Below are 22,090 nucleotides of genomic sequence, written 5' to 3'. Positions count from 1 at the left end.
GTTCTTGAACACTTCCAGGGGTAGTGACTCCAGGAATGGCATGCTTTATGGCAAAGCCAGGAACTGAACACAAACTCCTCCAGCCCAAGCCTTAGCCGCCAGCTATAAAGTCCTGAGATGCTTGAGAGGAAACTTTTCCATTGCTATGGCAGTGTGAGGTCTCAATTCACACTACAAGCCCATCAGAAAACCATACTACAAGTAAAAGCTACACATCATGGCCCTTAATTTAATCAGGAACTGTCAACAATTGCCTATACTTTCAGAAGTCTGAGCTCAGCCTCTCACAGAATCTGTTCTCATGTAATCTTTCCTTCTTTTTCTGGCTTATTTGGACCTGATGGCAGTCATTCCCTAACAGGGATCATGCATAACCTTCAGGAACTGGCCCTCTGGAGCAGCAAAAGAGATTGTCTCACAGACCAAGAAGAAGAGGGAAAGACACAGAACTGAACCAAATAGGGTTAAAACAGTGGGAGTGGATTCCATTGTTATTTACTTTATACAAACCCTAGTAAGGGTTAATCTCCTTGCTGCATTTCCCTACTTTTCTTCCTCCTGTTTCTATATGCACTGAGAGGTCACAAGGAAAGTCATTAGGAGGAGGCAGCCTGGCTTGATGGCTAAGCCATTGGATAAGGAACTCTGGGCTCCATCCCAGCACAGCCATGAGCCTGATGCAAGACCTGGGCACCTCCTTTCAGTTCTCTGTCGCTTAATTTCCCTTCCCTTTCCCCACACAGGAACATCTGGTTCCTTCATTTTGCTTGAAAACTCATCTGGACATAGGCTGCTCTTAATGAGGTTGGGTACAGGGCAGGGCAGTACAACTGCAGGCTTGGATGTGGGGTTTAGGTACGTTTGCAATATAAAGATAATGATCTAAAACCCATCTGTGCAAAGGTAACCTGTTGAAGGAAGGAGTTTCACTCCACAAATGTAGGACTGGGGACCCATAGGTGGGGAATATAGGAGGTCTTGCCAATCTCTGAGAAACAAGGAAAGCTGAAGCAATGACTACTGCACAAATGGGACATGAAAAACAATTCTCTCTTGTACTTGGGGACAGCACCCTTCCATTTCCTTCTTCCTTTTACCTTTCACTTTAAAAATAACAATTATGTTTTGTTGTTGTTTTTTTTTTAATTACCTCCTCTGCCCTCCTCCGTTCTCTGTGTATCTAGGTCATACTCATCTGACCTTATGCTCATACTTTTCCTAGCATTTGCCTCTCTATCTTTGAGGTCTGCTTCCTCTGAACTCTCTCTTCAACCCTCTCCAACCCCATCATCTCCTCACATTGTGAGTTTGCATTAATTGGAGAGAAAGCAATAATAAGAGCCCACCCAGTACAGTTCTTTCCACAATGCCCAGAAGGATCTGTGTTTGAGGCATGTTTTGAAGATCATTGTAAATCAGGAAACAGTAAGGTGGAGTGAAAGGAAACTGGAAAGAGCTCTCAGCTTACGAATGCATAAAGCAAGAACACAGGCCCTCACTCCAGTAATCTGCAGCCAACAGTTACTAGACCAAGTTCCTTGTGCAAAAAGTCATTATTATGACTAACCCATTCTGTATTTATAGACAAGTAATGTTAGAAGACAAACAGTTCAAACAGTGCTCTTGCACTAGATGTTCTTTGCTTTTTTCTGTATGTGATCTTTTATTCCAACATTAATTGTAGTTATAAATCATTCCCAACCTGCTTTGGAATGATTTACAAAAGCTCTGTGCTGTTGAAAACACTGTCCACTTACATATACAAAATATAAAGCACTCAGCAGCTCCAGGGGTAAAAATTACCACGTATTAGGAATCAAACCCACAGAAGACTTAAGAAGTAATTATCATTAAAACATTTCTCTGTCTGCTCCCACAAATGGCTACGGGTACTTCTGCAGAACGCAGAAGACACTGGATGGCAAAGCTATCATGGACAGGTGTCTTTGAGAGGCACTTGAGCCAGGAAAAGTTTTGTTTTCATAAAGGACGACATCTGGAGATGAAAGAATCTTGGCAAGACTGAGTGGTGGCCAGGATAGGGAAGGATTGTGGACACTTAACCACTGTCTGTGACCATCCAGGCCAGAAAGGATGAGGCCAAAAAGCTTGAAAGGGAGAAGAATGGATAATATCTCTTTTTTTGCTGCATGGAAACATATCAGCCCCATGAGGGGGAATGTTATGTGAACAGCCAGGGGTGCACATTCCCTTGAGAGCCAAGGAATGTGGGGCCTTGGCAGGCAGGCCAGGTGCCAGACTGGGACAGAGCAACCTTCTTGCAGCCTCCCTACATTTTGTGGAGTGGTAGGAAAAAAATAAAAATAGAAAGAGCTTGTTAAAACTCACACAACTTTCAGATCAAGTTTTTGTCCTGTTTCACTTTGGAAGTCTCTTGAACAACCTCAGTGCTTCAAAGCTGAGGCTGTAAATCTCCCAGTCTCCCAGAAAATGCTCCTATATTTAATAAGCTGTTTTGACTGACATTCAAAGTGGAAGTAAACATTTCTGTTGTCCTAGCAGTAGAAAATGTGACCCTGATCTGTAACCCCATATCCGACCAGACAAAAATGTGTACTCTATTAAAATCTGCAAATTGCCCAGACACATTGGCACAAGAATAGCTCTGGTTCCCCTGCAGTCAATAGCAGAAAATCTCATTATCTCTAATGGAAATACCTTTGACTAATTTTATTTGGAAAGAAGGTGCTAGAGGGTGGTGTCTGAACACCAGCATAACAAACCTGTTACATAGTGGCCCAGCTACTGGGCAAAATTACTTCTAGTTCATTCTTTTCAACCATTCCACCACACAATTAGCCTTGGAGTGCTTTGTATCCTAAGAACATGCTGAATATGGACAAGGAGGTAAGCACAAAGTAGTTGAAATACCATTAACATGAGTGATGCTTATAATTGGCTTATGGATGCCATGATCCTGTGGGTCAGACTTTCTTGAATGCCCTGATAAAATTTAGGTTGCTCCTGAGGACTCTGTCAAGGTTCCCTGATGTCTTGCCTGTAAGAACTTCAAGCAAGGCACACACATAACCTTCTTAACTGCTCCAGGAACCTTGGAAAAGGGGATCAGGCCTTTCTACCAGCACCACAGGGAGACCTGGACAAAAGTACTTCCTTTGGTGACCACTCTTTCCATCCTGGGGCACATGGATACAAAACACACACAGATACAACAATAAATACTGCATCAAAATAGTGAATATTTCCAGAGAATTTCACTAAATAAAAAATGAAATCTAACCCAGCAGGGACCCCTGACAGATCTCATTCTCTTTTAGTTCTGTTTTTCTTCCTTTGTCACATCATCTACCCAAATTCAAATCTGATCTAGACTTACAAAAACTGCTCCCACTTGCTGTGGTGCTCAAATGGCAGCCTGTTATTTCCCATGCATTCTCATTAATATCTCTCATCACCAAATCCCAAATATTTGAAAGTTAAAATGACTGAAGTGAGCAGTCTTGACTGAAAAAAGTATAAGTTCTCCCATTTCTGCTAGCATAAATAGGAACATATGTGCCCTTTGGAGGCTGGAAAGTTCACTGTAAAAGTTCCCTAAATCTTCCTGTTTTGATTATTCTGGTTTGCATGGAGCAGACCAGACAGTATCATTCAGAGGTTTCATTTCCACTTTCATTTCAGCATTTCTTTTTTACTAACTACCCCATTTCCTGAATCATCTAAAGCAAACTGAGCAAAATGAAAACTATTCTGGAAATCTACAAATCAGTAGATAAAAGAACAGGTTGATCAATTTGCTAAGATGAAATGGACTAGAGGCTGTTTTCAAAGAATCAGATAGCAAAAATGCTTATTTTTACAGCAAACTTCAGTGATCCCAGGATTTAAGAACTCTTCAAAAAAACCCAGGTTTATGATTTTCCTTTTTTTTTTTTGTTTGTTTCTTTTTTTTTTTTTTCCCAGTTTTATTTTTCCAGTCAGTGTTACTGTGAGTGCTGGTGAGAAAATGTTTTTCCCACCTTGGAAAGGACAATGATTCAAATACAAAAAATATGTCCCAAATGTTAGCTGAATTTAACTCTAGACTTTTAAAGCTCCTGTGAAGCTCTTGTGGTCTCCTCAGCAGGGAAACAAAGAAAGTGCATCATCTGCGAGCAAGTCCTGCCAGAAATTTCACACAATAGGGCAGCATAAGTCCAAAAGACAAGTCAGTTTTAGGTCTTGTGTTTTTCTATTGTAGTTTTGAAGTAAGTGCTGTTCCTCAGTCTAAAGAGAGGCTGTGAAAGCTCATGGCTTCTCTAGTTTAGTTTTTTTTTTTTCTTGTCAAAGACCAGCTCACATACAGCCAAGAGATGAATGAAGTTTCCCCAGGCTCCACCTAACACTTCAAATGAAGGGCCACCTTCTCTCTCATGGACAGAATCATCAGCATTAAAGGCATGCTTTTGATGCACTGACAAATCACCTGCCATCAGATGGCTGTTTATCTCATAGAAACATTACATTTTTCATGAAAGTGGCTTTTCTGCTTAAATAATAGGACTGAGTCGTATCTTAGTGTGGAAGGATAGAATGTAAGAAAATATAGTGCAGAAGGAGTTGCAACACCTGAGGAGTTGCAGTTGTACTCATCACCAAAGATTAGGAACAGGCCTGCCCTTAATAGGCCACAGCTGTGTCCAATAAGAAGACAAGTGCTACAAAAGAGTGGGTTAGCTGGGTGAGGGGAGATATGGAGTTTGTTGGATGCACTCTGAAGAGAGATGGAGTTGGTGCTGTGAAGAGCTGCACTTGAGAAATTGCTGAGAAGGTACGGAACTTTTGAAGTAAGACAGGCCAATAATTGCATGGAATAATTATATGAAACATACAGCTGGTATCCTTAAAAAAAAATTTGACTTCAAAATACGGGGCTTGACTGCTGCATTAACTGAAGGACAGCTGCAGGACAATTGTTTCTGCAATGTCAGACAGGCTTTAACATAAATGAAAATTAGAAGAAGGATTTGCAGTGCTTACCAGCACACTGGTTGTTTTCATCCAGCTGGAAGCCGAAGCGGCAGATGAGGGGCCGGGTGGCCGTGGGGTAGTTGGGGACGGGGCCGGGGGCTGGGGGTGGTGGGTACACGTTGGAGTAGGGGCTCAGGTAGGGCGAGCGGTACACGGGGTTTGTGCGGGGCACGCACAGGTAGCCCCCGTTCTGGTTCACACACACCATGTCTCCCCTGCAGGCCTCGGGAATGGTCCGGCATTCATCAATGTCTGCAAGGAAATTGCAAAGGTTTAAAGAGTCACTGCTCCTTAATGGGACCGGTCAAAAAATAACTCATGTGTTTAGTGCATAACATTGCAAAAAAAAAAAATTATATTCTCCATCAAATGACTAACCCTTCCTTGTGGAGCCTCACTTTGAAGTTAGATTGCACTCAAACAGAAAACATCTTTTATATTCAACATATCCTGTGATCTACACATACTATTAGAGTAGTAAAACTGCTCTAGAACTCTAGAGTACTCATACTATATCCTCTAATACTAGGACTACTATATCTTCTAATATGATATATATTATCCCTCTGTCCTCTAGTACTATGAGCACTCTAGAGTACTCATACTGTTAGAGGATAGAGGGAGAGGACAAGGCCTGCTTTACTATTCCATAGAAGTTTAGTTTAGACACTGATTTACACATGGCTGCAGCATGCTACTGCCTGTTCCTGCTGCAGGGTCTGTCCAAACCACAACATGCAGATCAGGATTTCAGAAACTCATGGTTTGGTCTGCCCAGCTGTGAAATTTGGATCCTGCTTTGGAAGTCTCGGTTCCCTCCCTCCAAGTTAGGGATGCTCGGATCTGGGGACACAGTTCAGGCCTCTTGCTTTGACTGAGATTGTGGCTGAATTAAATTTAGAAGGACATAACTGCTTTAGCCAAATTGAGCATTCCCCTGGTTTTTGGGCCACAGAAACAGTAGGCTATAGTAGAACAAACAATCTGCTGCAGGTTTTTCCTTTTCTGTCTGGGTGACTTTATGGCATGTAGAAGATGCTGCCCTGGAGACTGAATGCCATTGACAAAAAGGTGCTGCTGGGCAAAGTGCAGATTTCCTTAAGTACCAGCTCAGTTTACTTGGAGTTTGAGTTTCTGAGAATGGAAGGCTTTATTTAAGCCTGCAGGTGGAGACAGGCAGCAAAGACAATAAATCCTGAGTTTGAAGGAGAAAGAGAAGGAGGGTGAACAGCCCATTTTCTTTGGCAGCTACACTGAGCTCCTATCAAAATGCATCATTGTTGTTTGAGTAGCCCTGACAGCCTGTTAGTATCTGAACAATGTCAAAGATCAGTGCTATGTAATGACACACACACACACATATTTTTATATACACATTTGTTGTATATACATGTATACAAACACACATTTATCACACAGTGAGAAATTTTCATCTAAAACATAGTAGGAGCTCCACAATGTTAACTCAATAAATTCAGGATTTCTGAACCCAAATTTAAATATATTGATTTAATCAAAGTCCTACCTAAGCATTGCCCAGAGGCACGGTCCAGGTCAAACCCATTAGTGCATTGCTGCTAAAATGAGAGAAAAAAAGGACACTCAGTGATGGTGAATGAGAGATTTGCAGAGTCAAATGCTCATCTGGATCATTATGATTAGTACAATTGTTCAGCAGGGTACAGTACATCAAAATAAAGCTCCTTCCCCAGAGTCAGCAAGCCATGAGCCTGAGGCCTCAGCACAGGTTCCAGCCCCTTAGCTCAGGAGGGGCACCCTCAGGGATGGCAGTGTCAGGCTGTTCCTCTGCCCAGGGGCCCCCAATGAGTTATGAGTACAGGGGTACAATGTGTTATGGGGTTGTTAGCACAGAATTACAGTTTTCTAGTTTGGGGTTTTGGTTTTGCCAGAACAGGGGGGTTCATCTGGAAGGTCCTTGTTACATCTCCCACAGGCTCTGAAGTTCCCCTGACAGCCCATTCAGCACACAACACGTCAGGCACTGACTGATCCAGAGCCACAGTTGAAGCGTAACAAGCTTAAAAAAATAAGACTCTTCCTTTCCACCAAACTTTGCAGTTTTTAGAGGATAAATCTTTATACAACATGTCATAGGCATTTAAAGTTACTGGAAGCCTTGTTCCTTCCTATTCTGCTGGTCATGATCAGGGCTGCAGCCTTGAGTCTTCAATACCTCCTCAGTGACCTCAGCATCTCTAAATTGGTGAAAGTCCTGGTGATAAAGGTTTCAAAGCCTGTTAAAATGATTTTCTGCTCTTCCTAGTTTTTGACAGAGCCTCCAGCTATTTAGCAAGGGGCAAAGCAATTGACACAAGCACAGGATCTTCCAGTAAATGGGTTGTACTAGGCAATGTAAGCAAGAGATATCCAGGAAACAGGAACCACTGAAGCCACCAGAGGGCACAGGGATGGTGTGTGCTCAATACCCTTCCTTTTTTGTCGTATCTTAATGATAGAGATATTTTTGGACTTCATGAGTGGCAGATTAAAGCACTTAATTGATGTTTGGAAAAGTAGTAAGTTGTAGATGGGAGACAAAGGGTGAAAGGGGTGAGTCAGTGGAAGTGGGTCATTGCAGGAACCAGGGACAGGACTGAAGCAAAACACATGGCACTGTTTGGACTGCACCTGCCACTTGCACATATGAATACACAAAACCCCTGCTAGAAGTGTCAGACGAGTATGGAGGAATTCTGCCTTCATTTGTTTTGCCATTCTAAGATGTTTTGGTATCATGTTGTGGAAAGCCAAGATATTCTAATGGGAGAATGTATAATCGCCCTCATGTTTTAAAGAATGTATGTACTCTACCTTTTGTTCTCCCTTTTGTGTGCCCACACTACACCTAGGTTAGCTGGAAAAGCTCAAATAGTTGTTAAGAAAATTATTTTGTTTTGGTCAAAAAATGGCGATTCAGAAACACTGAAACTATAGTAGGACTGGTTTCAAAAATTTTCTAGAACTTTATTCTAGAAAAGATTCCAATATTGTCAAAATTACCAGTTTCAGTATCTTCAGAAAGAAGTCATTGCTGTTGTTTCAGCTTCAAGTTGCTTTTTCAAAGCAACTTCAAAAATCAATTTATATTACAAGATGTTTTTATAAAATTCTAATGTAAACAATATTTTTTAAATTATAACAACAAACCTTTAAAGACATCTCAAAAATTCTCCAGGGGCATGAAAAGCATTTCCCATACAGATCCAATAATCACAAAAATATCAATAAGCATGACCAGTGCAGGAATTTTTCAATGTAATAGAAAAAAAACAACTACATTTCAGAGGTTTTTGGCAAAGGTATTTAGAAACACTGCTCTGGATACCAAATATATCTGGACTATTAACTAGAGATCCAAACAACATGCCTTTAGGAACAGTTTTTCCCAATTTAAAGTTACTTGGAGCCTGAGCATAAAAATAACTAATGATTCTGCTATTTCAAGAACTGGACTGCTTTACTTCCATCCACTCTCTTGAACAGAAATGGGTTTGGGCATAAGTGAAAATAAAAACTGGGATGCAGTCATTCAGGATCACAGTCCAAAATTAAACAGTCTTAAGACTTGATCCTGCTATCCAGAAAAGATGTATTTCTATGAATGAGTTCTCCAAATATGGATGTTTCTCACAATGGAACTGAGCAGTCTCTGGTTTCATGGCATAGTTTTTCTTATTTCCTGTTCCAGAAGTGTTCAGTTTAGAGGCAGAATCAGATTTTCAGCGAGGTCCAGGTTTCTACAGGGATATTTTGCTGAGCTGGCAAGGATGAGTCAATAAGCTCAATCCATGTTCAACTCCAGAATCCTGCTGGCTCCAAGTTCTCCCCTCTAAACCCTTAGACCACACAACTTCCTTTCCATGTAAACCCCAGACCACAGAGCTTCCTATCCACCTGCTAGCCAGTTAAGTTTCATGCCATATAGCACTTGAGTACAAACCAGTACACACATCTCTGCATGCACCTCTCACCTGTGCTTTTCCAGGGCTTGAAAGGCAGACAGCCAGTGTGAAAGCAGTCAGTATCCTGTAATGTGCATAGAAAATAGGCTGAAAACCTCCTGATATCCAGGCTTATTACAAAGAATTAAATACACATGGACAAATTAATTTTTAGTGACACTTCAGTGTATTCCAGTTTTGCTAACGTGAATTTGGCCTTTGGAGAAGGAGAAATATAACTGTGGGCCAGATTCAGGTCTCAAAGCAATGACTCTGATGGTACTGGGATTGAAACAAGACTGCAAATGTCTATGGACTAATCTGATTTTTATGACACCCTATGCAGCAGCTGTTAAATGAACAAGTGTGCAATATTCAATAAAGTGGCTTTCCCCCTCTCTGGCACCTTTCTTTTGCAAAAATGAAGGCTTCTCTTGCACACTGTGCACGTTTTACAGATGGGTAAACCCAAGCAAGGCCCTGCCTAAGCTCACAGCGTGAAGTGTTGGCAGGGCTGCAGACGTGTCACGCAGGAGGTCCTGAATCCAAGCCAGCCGCTCCAACCGCTAAACCGCATTTCATCCCCAGAGGCTCTATCTGAGATGAATCCATTTGCTTGGGGCCAGATTCTGTCCCTTTGCTCAGCCTTGAAGGAGGCACACTGTGCCAGGTCACCAGCTACCAGAAGCTGTTCTCTTCAATGGAGCCTTCCCCAGGTACATCATCTTCACATCTAGTGCTCCCTACTGGCTCTCTCCCCACTGCAACTGAAAGACAAGGCTCCCTCACTAAAAGAGCCCTACATCTATTTTTGGAGCTCCTTGCCTGGAGCATAAAAATTATGGTCAAGTAACCTTCCACCTCCAAATATTTCCTAACAGATAGAAAACCATGAAAGCACAGTCAGAAACTACTTTTTTTCTGGTCTTGTGGATTTCATTCTTTTGCTGCTGATTTATATAAAACTTCCTAGTACCATTAGATCCACACTTTGCTTATCTTGGATTGAAATTCTAAATGGCAATTGGATACAATACATTCCCACAAAACCAGTACAGGAAGCAGGGGATATTTTAGGTAGCCTTAGTTCTGCTACCCATGTGAGCTGCCAACTTTCTCTCTTAGAGCTGTCCCTGATTTCCAGCATGCAAACTGAGCTGCTGAGCAAGACCTACAAATGCATCAGACAAAACCACACACAATGACCGACGCATTACAACAAATTTGACCAGCTCTGAAAAGTAAACATAAAACCCTAAAATGGTTGTTCATAGTGCTGTGGAGACAGATTGTGCTTGTTGGCAACTTTTGAGTGACAAGAAAAGGCAAATTCTGCCTGTTCTAAGAGTTTTCCTTAGAGTTCAATATAAAGCATTCAAACTACAATTTTGTCCATTTAGGCTTGCATTTTTTGATTTTATTGATTCCTCACATCTCTTCAAAGAGATTTTAAAGTGTACATTTCTATAAAGACTGCATACTCACTTTGCATGGAGTGAGAAAAAGCATTGGGAAGGAATACAACAGGTTATAGCAGAATACTGACATATGCAGCAACTGGGCTGTGCTGCACATTGCTGCAGGACAGTGCATGATAACAAAATCCCCCATAAAACAGCCAGACAAAACTCAAACATTTTTAGACAGTCTTTAGTTTCTTTTACTACAAGATGATATATTCTTTCCTTTTGGTGGGGGAGCGACCTTACTGCCTCATACGTGTTCTGTCTGCACCCATGATCTCAATTTGCTCATTACTTTAGATCTAAAATCCCCTCAAGAATTATTAACAGACATGCAGCACAACTTATCAACACTACATGCAGCTGGTCACAGTCGCTTGCCCAGCAGGCAAAATATTTTAAACCAGCAATTTTCTGCAATAGTAACTAATTAACTTCAATCAATCACTGTAGCCAGTGGGATCGTGGCTGCTGCACTTCAGCACTGCCGCAGATGCGCAGAGTATAAGCACAGATCTAGAAGGAACTCGTCAGAGACAGCACAGCTTTAGTAACAGGCAGATCGTCTTTCCCCACCTCTGACCATTGAGATCCCTTTGCAAATGGCTTTTGCAAGTGGATTGGCATAACATGTCCCTGCCACAGCTATTTTCCACAAGCAGGTTTCCTGTCAGTAAGCAAAGAAGTTTCATGCATACCACTTACCTTCTTAATCCTTGCATGTCCAAAGCCGTTGGGGAAAGGTGAAAAAAACCCAGAGTCTGTGCTGATGAATAACTAGAAAGTTTTCCAAACATTACCCTCTGCTAGCACTTCAGTTCCTCTGTCATTTATAGTCCAAAGAATGAAATGGCAAGTAATGGAGAAGATCGGGAGCCGTCTGTACCTCCTCAGACACTGGAGAGAATACAGAGAAAGCACCTGGTTTTGCTTAGTTCTCTTCTGTAATTCAGCATTAAACCAATTGGAGGAGGAATGTTAAAAATGAACACTTCATTTTCTAAGTATGTTAAACAATGCAAATGGGGGCCTCAGCCTGGGACAGCTGGTTTAGATTACAAAGCTCACCAACTGGCTAGACTCCTCACAACAACCTCGAGGAGCCTGCCAGGATAAAACACTAACAGCTTGAAGGAAAGCCTCTCCCGCTGCAAACTTCACAGTTAAATGTGCCTCAGAGCAGAGAGCACCGTTATTGGACAGAAAGCCTTATCAAGGGACTGGAGAAGGGAAGGGATTGTTTTCCTTGCTCTGAGAACAAAAAAAAGTCAGGGTTTTTTGGAGGCCCTCTAGCTGGTGTCCTGGACAATGAATATGCAACACTCTCTGCTCTGTGCCAATGGCATACTGATGAAAGGTCTGACCCTCTGGGAGGTGAATAACTCGAATTCATGATGATCACAGCTACAGGAACTATATTGCTTGGGGATTATTTGAAAACAGGAATAAACAAATTAAACATTCAAAGGAAAACAAATGGCTTGTCTGCAAACACTGGCTCTTTTTAAACTGACCCCATGCTTAAGGGAGCAGTTTATGATATGAAATATTTCTTCAGGAAAAGCATAACTTGCAGATCTCCAGTTATGACTAAAGAGGAAGGAAATAAAGTACTTTTTCAGGTGTTTTGCAACTTTGCCACAGGCAGAGCTTTAGTAGGTCAAGAAGAACATTTATGGGATGTGAAAGGTAAGCAATCAGACACAGCAAAGATTACAGTGGATCCAAAGATGAACACTGAAATGAAAGACAGACAAGGACATTAAACAACTACTTTGAATTTCTGTTGAGTGTCCCATTTGAGAAAACCCTTTATTTCTAAGGAACCTGAAATTATTATCATACATCTCTGTGTAACAGATTGAGAAACAGAATTACAGTTGATATAACAGATAATAATAAAAGTTGCCTCTAAGCCTCAAAATCCAGCTTGAGATACCAGGACTGAGCTGCTTTAGAGGCGCTGAGGCCCCACAAGTTGTACTGGAGCCAAAGGGAAGCTCAAGACCTCTGTATCTTGTTAACAGGCTGTAATGGTCCAAATTACCTTTCAAAAATGACAGCACCAGAGGCTCCAGGCCATTTCTGACAGTTTATCTCTCAGTGAATTGCTTGCATCACTTGCAATGCATGGAAAATTAAACACTCACCTGGAATCATTCAAACAGTGTCTATACATTGGCAGATAAACAAGAACCAATTTACTTACTTTTAATAAAGTTCCCAAAAGCCTAACAAAAACTTGCACAAGGGACTTCTGAAGAAGCTGCAGGGCACGTTGTGAAGTGTTTCATGGATCAGAAAACAGGCAAGAGAGGCTAGAAAGCAAAGACCAGGACAATTTTCATTGTGGCAAATGTTTAACAGTGAGTATTCTCACTGCTCCATACCACCAGAGTTTCTCAATACACTCAATAACCTGGAGAGCTAACAGATCTAAGAGTAGCAGTGCTTACTGTATGTAAGAAGTGTGAAAAATCTACTGAAGCAATGAGAAACGGCTTTACAGGAAAGCAAATGCTCTGTGCATCCAGCTGTGTGGACAAAGAACTTGCTTCATCTGATAATACTTCACTTGCTAATCCACTGAATTTTTCTACAATCACATGGTAAAATCATTGCATGCATGCCAGAATCACTGTATGAGTGCAGCACCAGTCTGCTCCCAAATAGTTGCCTCAGAGTTCTGATCCATCAGCCAACTGGCAGAGGTGCTCCAGCCCTGGAGACGGGAGGTGAATCCAGATCTCACCACCTAAGGGGCTCCCTTAAGAAGAAATACTGTACAAATGTTTTGATTTTTCCTGTCTCCATCTGACAGCTGGAGTGGATAAAAACCAGAGTATTAAAAAGTGTACCAAACCACAACCTGGGCTAGTTTACAGCTTGGTGACTGTTATTTTTCCAAAATAAAAGGATTTGATGTTGTGGCTAAGTGGAATTTCTGCAGTACCTTTCTGTAACTACCATCAGTCACAAAACAATCAGATGCAGTCACAGCTTTTCATAACTCTGTTTGGTATGAAGGGTTGTATAAAGGAAGGATTTTGTGGTGCATAAGCCTCCCTTTGTTCATCCTATAAAAATGAACAATTTGATACACCTTTCAACACCCTGTGCTGACACCTTCAGCATTTATGCTTAAGACGTTGGCTAAACTTCATGTGTAGTGGTGCTCTCACTTCAATGGTCTCAAATATCCCCTTGAATTATAAAATCCATTACTTTATTTAGCTTGCCTTGACGTTGTCTTTGTCTTCATGAGGAGGTGCAGAACTGTCCTCAGTATAAAATGGGGCTCTCTTAATTAACTATGTTCTCACAGTTTGCTTTGTGCATAGCTAGGGTTGAAACCATATCTCCAATTAAGATTTGGATTTTGAAAATTGTGTAATATATGATAAGGGGGACATAAAAAGTGTTGTATAACTTTACTCTCTTTGGATGAGACAACTGCACATGTGAATAGAGCTATGCTTCTGCGGATTAAGCACAGCATTGGATGAACAGGAGCCCTCAGCACTGGAAACATAATCTGACTGATTCTAAATGCTAAGACAAAAGCTGTAAATAGGTCAGGGAACTTAAAAATAGTTAATTACACTTAGCATCCTGAACAGAAAATCTTCCTTGCAGAAACAAGTCTTCCTCTAAGTTTCACAACATTTCATCTCACTTTTTAACTCTGATTTTATTCTTACATTTTTCCAGAACCACATCTGTCAAACACCCTTCTTGGATGTTGTTGTCATTTTTTAAAATTCCCCCACTCTGAACATTTTCAAGAAAATTTTCAAACTGTGAGAAGAGTCAAAGCATACAAGTCTGTATGGTGGTAGATCTGTGAGCCCGAAGTCACTGAATATGCCAAGTCATAGACTTCTTTTACCCAGCCACACAGACCTAAATTCATTAAAGAAATTTTCCAATAACTGACACTTTAGGCCCTGCATGTCCAAGCTATAGACACTGAAAACATTCATTTTGCTCCTACCAAATCTTATGGAACTAAATGTTTACAAGCAAAAATGGTAAAACAGAGCAAAACTGCTGGGCACTTGTAGAAACAACTGTGTTTTGATAGCATCTAAGCTCTGTGAGATTCACAGGTTGAGCTTTTGCCTGATGTGGAGATTGATCTAAGTGTTCCTGGAGACTGCCAAGTAAGCCAGTTTTTGATATTGTCACATGTTGATGTTTCAACATAGGCAGTGATTTGACACACACATTTCACCCTACTGCCACTTGAATAGCACCACACAGGAAACATGGCCTCATACCCTAATTCTGCCTGAGAAAGAGAAGGGCTCATTTCTTTCACCTCCCAGGAAAGAACCTCAGTTGCAAACTCCAGGTATTTGGGAAGGGTTGCCTATAATTTTTCAAAGACTACCTTAGATTATCAGCTGAGGTCTGCTTTGCTCACTGTCTGAATTATAATTGCCATCTCATAACATGACTGATGAAATAACCTGTTCCAGATGGCTCAGGCCAGAAGCTCAAAAGCACAGTGCTACACATATTTTCCTTTCCTAGCCAAACATAACACAAGCTAGAATTAACAGTGAAAATTAACATAGTATGTAATTGTAAAGATATCAGTAGTGCTAATTAAAATCTACTGGGAATGCAGGATCCCTGAGATGTCATGAGTTGATCTGCAGCTCGCAGTACAACTTTTAGGAAGGAGAAAATGTAACAGTTCCTGCTGTGCTGCCATCTCTTGGGGCTCAGCTGCCTCAACACTTCCCACCTGCATGAGATATCCATGCAAAACAGAGCCAATACAGCACCCCTCCTTCCTCCTGTGTAGGGATGTCACCTGTCTGTCTGAGGCACATGTTCTTTGGGCACAGCACACTGCTGGTATCATTGCTTCCAAAGAGCAGCGGGCTGAGCCCCCTGCAGTGTTGTACCAGGTGGTCTCACAGTGCCCAAGCGCTGGAATAAACCCTTAAAATCCTTGGTTTACTCTAATTCTGCATCTTTGTCCTGGCTTCAGCAGGGGTTAAACCACACCACTCCAAAGCTGTACTCTCTGTACAGGTCTGTGGTCACGCTGATACCAGTTTCTAACAGCCAGCTTCTTTCAGGATAGAAATCACCAGTGGAAAACCCAGGTATCACTGTACCCATTCTGAAATGCAGCTACTCTAAACATGGACTAATATCTGACTCCACTTTACTGCTTTGAAAACATTACTTGTCCCTTTGGATAAGGAGGTACATTTATCAGGTACAGGTTTTGATAGCAGGTACATATCAAAACCCAAACAGTTTAAAACAGCCCAGTGAACTGCATCTACTGTAAGACAGAGCCATTTCAGGAATATTCTCTTTAGTGAGATCAGGTTTGTTGTTCATGACCATCTGTTTAGCTGTAGTACTTTCTAGGACAGTCTAAGATGCCTGAGGCAAAAAAGAGTAATATTCTTGGAAGAATTCTTCAATATTGTTCAGGGTTTTTTAACCCAATAAAAGAAAGGTAAGCAAGCAAACTAAATTATTACTGTACCTTTTCCAGGAAAAAATCAGAGCTTTCACAGCATTTTTGGTGTATGTGACAACTCTCAGCAGAGAGTAATAATTATTCATGGCAGTAGTTTGCAACAGCCTGCAACATTCTTCTTGAGTTTTCAATCCTTACATGACTGACATTTGTACTTTTAAAATATTTTCGTGTAAAAATATATGGAACATCATCCTCTACCTAAAGACAAAAGATGCACTTGAGAACTCCCATCTCCCCCTTGGTTGCTCTGAGTATCCAAGAACAAGGTGCCCCAGCCCACTGTTCATATTTTACTTCTTTTTCTATTGAATCTCAGCATAGCTCTGGTAACTGCAGTTCACATTTTGCCTGAAACAAGACAGATATTTTAGTGTGTTTTTGTTTATTTTATAAGATTGACATGTACATAAACTGGGCTGTAGCCTTCTCTGCATTTTTGTCAAATGGTCTAGACAATGTGGTTGAAAACAATGCTCTTTAATCTTGTGACAAAATGTTTACCAGCTCCTTCTAACAGCAAGCATAAATTCTTTATGGCCCGTTTCAGCTAATAATGACCTACCATAAATAAAGACCTAAAACTCTTAATACTTCTGGACCAAGACTAAAGTCTGTTTCACTGTTGCAGCAAGCCAACATTCAGTCTTCACAAGTGCCTGGGATACATAAACCATTGGGCTCCAATTACAACCAGACAGTTAGAAGTATGTACTAAAACCCTCCTTAGAAATATTCAGGACTGATTTATTTTATGCTAAAATGCCTCAGGACTGCTGAGTCGTTTGCAGTTTCCCAAGCCCTTTACTAACACAAGCACCACACTGGGCCCATCTGGCAGGATCGGGCACCTTAGAGCAGCTGACTGGAGACACAGCTTCACCTTTACAGGTTAACCTGGCAGCTTTCCCTGGCTGCTGGGCATCAGTGCCAGTAAAACATCAGCTTCCTCTGGGCTTCCTCAGCTCCCAGGCACTTTATTCCACCACATGGAACTTATATTTTAGGTGGGTTTTGTGTTTGGTGTTGTTTTTTTTTTTTGTTTTAAATCAGATTTAGTTGGGCATCTTTTCTCCTTTTTATTCTGCTTTGGCAATTCACTTTGTTTTGATCCAGAGCTAAAGATCAGCCACAGTAGCATTGAGCATATTCTGTGTTTTCCATTAAAACACTTCAGATTCTGAATAAACCCAAACAAGTCTGTGGAAATGGCATCTCTCAACAGGGGTGTTTGAATGTTCACAAGTATGTGCACTATTTTTGTAAGGGCACCTGCCAGAACCCTGGTGATGGAGCCAGAGTAGAAAATATTTGACATCAACCCTTTCTTCCAGAGCTTCTCTTCTTCCAAGTGGTGGAAAACATTCCCTTTTTAAACATGTTTCACTCTCATAGGTGAATGAATACAATATAAGACTCCTGGCTTCTTTTTCCAATAAGACACTTGGCACATTTTTGGGTCTTTTCCTTAAGATCTTTGAGGTTATATGTTAGTCAAACACAGGAGTAACAGAAAGTTTCCCTATAAGGAGAGAAATAATTTTGACTGTTTTATACTTTCTCAACTCCTTTCCTAACCCCAGAAGTCATTTATAAGCTTTTCTTTGATTTAAGAACGCCTACATTTAGTTTACTTGTTCCCACAGCAGGGATGACACCATTTCACAAATTACCTGTTTACTTTTGTGACCTAACCATGCCATTCATAAGAATTGGCTGGGAAACTGGGTGGTAAACATGATGTGTGTTGCCTGTTTGTTTTCAGACTTATTATTCACTGCTCTGCAGCAACAAGTGCTGCTGTAAGGCAGCAATTTAACATGCTGAATGCAGAAATCCCATTGAACAGGGAGGTACTCACATTTTCCTAGTTGTACTATATGTGCTGCAGAGCTTACAAAGTCTTGAAACAGGATGCAGTTTCTCACACAGTCTTTTGGGTTGTTTTTGTTTTTTTTTAATCTGCTGGCTTTTACCTTCAGTTGCACCGGTTGGCCCAGCAGAAGGAGATGAGCAGCACCAAGAGTTCCCTGCTCAGAAGCAGCCTGGCCATGCCCAGGGCTCCCATCCATTCAGGAATTGTGGGGTACCAGAACCTCAAGCAGCCATGAGAGGTCAGTGGAACTAGACCCATCTCCCAACAAACAGAGGCACTTGCACTGCAAATGGAGTCCATCGCCAGAGCCTGATAAATCAATCAGTCCCCATTTTGTCTACAGTTCCATAACAAAACTCAAGAAGTTGAATTGTGCCAGATAAAGAAAATAAAAAAACCCAAAAACTCTGACAGGTTAAATGTGAAAAACAGAAAGTCAGGCCAAGAAGGTTTGAGAAACAAATCATAAGAAGCATAAAAGCTAATAATAAATTCTTTTTCAGACACACCAAGAGCAGGAAAACTGCCAAACAGTCTGCAAAGCCCGATGAACAAGGTATAAAAATAGTGCTTAGAAAAGATAAAATCACTGTAGAAAGTGAAATGTTTCTTCTTTATCTGCAATTGCTAGAGAAACTTCAGGAGATTACCATAGTGGAATAAAAGGAAAAAAAAAAAAAAGGAAAAATGGAAAAAAAGAAAAAGAAGTAAAAACAAATCCAGATTGGGAGGATATGTCTGAATTGAAATGCCAGGAGGAGAGGTTGTAGAACAAATCAAGAAAATGAAGAAAAACCATTCATCAGAACTCACCTGACATTTAGAAATTAAGTATCTTTGACTGAACTAAATATGACCATTTGCAACAGCTGAATTGTTTATCTGAATTGCAATCTCACAAAAGTGCCTTGGTGCTAGAAGTGAAAGTACCAAATACAATCCTGCATTTCATTGGTTTATGTATAATGGTTAATAAAACACAGAACATTAAGCCCAAAATATCTGGAGATCAGTAGCACAGCACAGGAGACAGTGAAATTCAGGAAGAATTTAATAATGGAAAAGGTTATTAAGCATTGGAATGGACTGCCCAGGGAGATGGTGGAGTCACCATCCCTGGAGGTGTTTAAGAAATGACTGCAAGTGTCATTAGTGCTATGGTCTAGTTGATGTGGTGATGATCCATCAAAGGTTGGACTCAATGATCTTAAGGGTCTTTTCCAAGACCCTTAATTTGGATTTGGAGATTTTTTAGGCATAGATTTTCTTGGAGAAAATCCTTAAGAACTACCTATCTCAGAAACATAGCTCTGCTCCATATAGAGGTGTAGAGATTTATTTTTGCATTTACTCTAGCTCCATGCATTTGAAATGAGTTGGCTTTAGCCAACTCCATTTGAGTTTCCAGTGAAAATCTTTCCTTTTATGATCTAGATTGCCCAGCCCCATTTGGCTAGGGCAGTGAAGGCTTCAGATTGCCAGCAAGGCATCAGGCTATTTAAGTATCTGTACAAGGCAGTTGGAACCACTCATTCAGTTCAGGGGAGAACATCAGAGTGCAGCAGGCTCCTGGAATCTCCAGCCCTGCCTACTTGGCAGGTTCTGGGAAGCACACTCTGTTCAGAGTCAGAAAGAACAGAGGTACCACCTGCATCCCTTCTGCCTGCAGTGGCACTCTGCAGGTCCTTCATCCAGAGCACTCTGCAGACAATGTGCTATTCAGTCTGCAGCTGGGTCCAGACAGATCTGGCAATCCTAGTTATGACTCATTCATTTTCTTTAGAATCCTGTACTCCTCAAATTTTTGTAGTTTTATAATAAGCCTTCTCTAAGTTAGCTGAAAACTGTTACATCTGTTACTGCTCCTATTGTCAAAAATAAGGCAGTGTTCTGTTTGCCTTCATTTTTATTGGCACCCACTACTTAAGAGTAGAGCGAAGTGCAGTCTAAATATTTTCCAAATCTATTTCCAGAAAAAGTTTCAGTTTTAATTACTATTTTTCAATGCTGCAGTCTACCATTCAAACCACTTTCCTTACTATAGTTTTACTCCTGCTACAATTTAGCATTGTATCCATGCTATGGCATGTAAACCAAAACACATAGGTGAACCGAAATCAACTCAGTAATTTGCTTGCAATTCTGAAAAATACCCTTTTATTACAAGCAAAAGCATGACTTAAATACTGTAACATCTAATAAAAATAAGGAAAAGTACTGCAGGAGATAAGGAAACAAGTTTTACATAAAGGTTAATTTTACAATCTGTGGTTGGCTTTCTCCATGACTAGTTGAAACCGGAATCCTTTATTTCGCTTTCTCTATGCAGCTTCTTGGACACCTGCCCCCAAACAGTGTCTGGAACCACTCTCATGATCTCTACTCTCCTGAGAAAGTGACCTTATCACTCTCTACAATTACCTGAAAAGAGGATGTAGCCAGCTGGGAGTCAGCATCTCTTCTTCCAGGCAACCAGATGAGAGGACAGCAGCCTCAAGCTGCCCCAGGGAAGGTTCAGAATGGACATCAGGAGGAATTTCTTCACAGAAAGGGTTGTTAAGCAATGACACTGTCCCATAGTCTAGCTGACAAGATATGTTTGGTCAAAGCTTGGACTCAATGATCTCAGAAGTCTTTTCCAACCTAATGGATTCTGTGAAATAATGTTTGCAGCTTGCATCTCTTATACTTGTTCCCATTTAGGAACTAATATTCTTATCCCTGATTTTACTCAAACTGCTACTACCTCTAACTGTTGCTCTATTTACATCCAGATGCCCCTTTGTGTCTTAGGCTAAATATATTTTTTTGGTCATACTACACTACCTGTTCAGGAAACTCATGGATTCAGGTTACCTAAGTTGTACAGATGAGGGTAGCTTTATTTAGTTCTAAAAATCCAGCTGCCTCCACCAAATTTAATGTGGGCTTCTGTCTTTCTCTGCAGCCTTAAAAAGGTCAAAATCATTTTCAAAATTTTAGAACAGCCTTAGCTCCCTACTCCCCAATTTACAAAAAGTTAGATTTGAAGTGTTGTAACTCTTTGGCATTCTGTTCTCAGAGGGTTGTTTAACAGTGCTTCCATTCTAGGGAGTCAGGAGATGCCACTGGTCAGTTTTTACTAACTAAAAATCAACCATCTGACTTTGCTCACCTTGTAGGAGAGCCTCAGCAGAAAGCTGCCAAATGACAAAATATGCACCACTTGGAGCACATCAAACACTTCTTTTTTCTAATCCCTTGGACTATTCCAACATAAATTAGATACTAAGTGGCTGTACTATAGTGCTGGCTGATAGCTAGCATTTCATAAGTGACATGAAATAAGTAATTCCTAGCTGCCTCAAATCTGTAAAACCTCCTTGGTCTGTACTCCCATATGTGACCATGCTGCAATTGAATCTACCTTGCATGACCATCTGGAAATTCACTGGGAGGAAATGCAGGCAGCATCTGATGTCAAAAATGAAAACCTTGGGATAAACCACACGGTACTGCCAAGATTCCCTTTACCTTTGTGGTAATATTCAAATGTGGCTGATATTCAAACAGTATCCAGGCAGCTCTCTGAAGAGTGTCCTTTACACTAAGGGAGAAAGAACATTCCAGTTTGTTGGTACAAGGGTCAGCTCACTCATTTTGTTAACAAACACAAAACATGGGTATAAATTGTTTCCCTGATACCATTGGTCTGTGGCCTGTCAGTGCTTGTTGAAATGCCACGTCACACGGCTTCTAAGCTCTCTTCTATCAATAACTGGCAAAAACTTCTAGTAATAGTTGACTATAATTCAAATATCATAATATTTTTTCACTTTTCCCACAGATTGTAGATTGAAAGTGGGTAGGGTTTGATTAGATACTAAAAATAAACTCTTCCATGTGCAGGTGGTGAGACATTGGAACAGGTCATTCAGAGAAGCTGTGGATCCCCTCGCTGAAGCGCTCAAAGCCAGGCTGGATGGGGCTTTGAGAAACCTGGCCTAGTGAAAGGGGACAGGGGAGTTGGAACTGGATGATCTTGAAGGTCCCCTCCCAAACCAGGCCATTTCATGATTCTATGAAAATACCAAAAACCCAGCAGTGTATCAACACAAGCAGTAAGACCTTAATGAACTGAAAAGTCTTCATGAGATATGTAATAATGTGAAATACTTACAAGGCAAGCATCTTCCATTCTGTTTCTTCTGCTTTAGCCATCAGTCACTCCAACATGTAGTCCAGAGTGCCTGCCTTATTGGTAACTACTTATGCAAATGAGTCAAGAATGACAAAAAGAAACAATAAT

The 22,090-nt window shown here is 40.9% G+C and overlaps 1 protein-coding gene across 1 annotated transcript in view; it reads right to left on the bottom strand.

Annotated features, from left to right (window-relative positions):
• The window catches only part of FBLN5 (fibulin 5), a 45,738-nt gene extending 33,961 nt beyond the window's left edge, over positions 1–11,777 (bottom strand). Inside the window, exons 1-4 of the mRNA XM_005483162.4 lie at positions 11,123–11,777; positions 8,985–9,039; positions 6,518–6,569; positions 5,002–5,244 (exon numbers count right to left, since the gene is read on the bottom strand). Of these exons, the coding sequence (XP_005483219.1) occupies positions 5,002–5,244; positions 6,518–6,569; positions 8,985–9,039; positions 11,123–11,214 (442 nt within the window). The 5' untranslated portion in view covers positions 11,215–11,777. The remainder of the gene's footprint in view (positions 1–5,001; positions 5,245–6,517; positions 6,570–8,984; positions 9,040–11,122) is intronic.
• Positions 11,778–22,090: the final 10,313 nt, after the last annotated feature.

This window comes from Zonotrichia albicollis, chromosome 6 (genome assembly GCF_047830755.1).
Source record: "Zonotrichia albicollis isolate bZonAlb1 chromosome 6, bZonAlb1.hap1, whole genome shotgun sequence".
Lineage (NCBI taxonomy): Eukaryota > Metazoa > Chordata > Aves > Passeriformes > Passerellidae > Zonotrichia > Zonotrichia albicollis.
The sequence above is the reverse complement of the archived record's forward strand: the minus strand, read 5'-3'. Positions and strand labels throughout refer to the sequence as shown.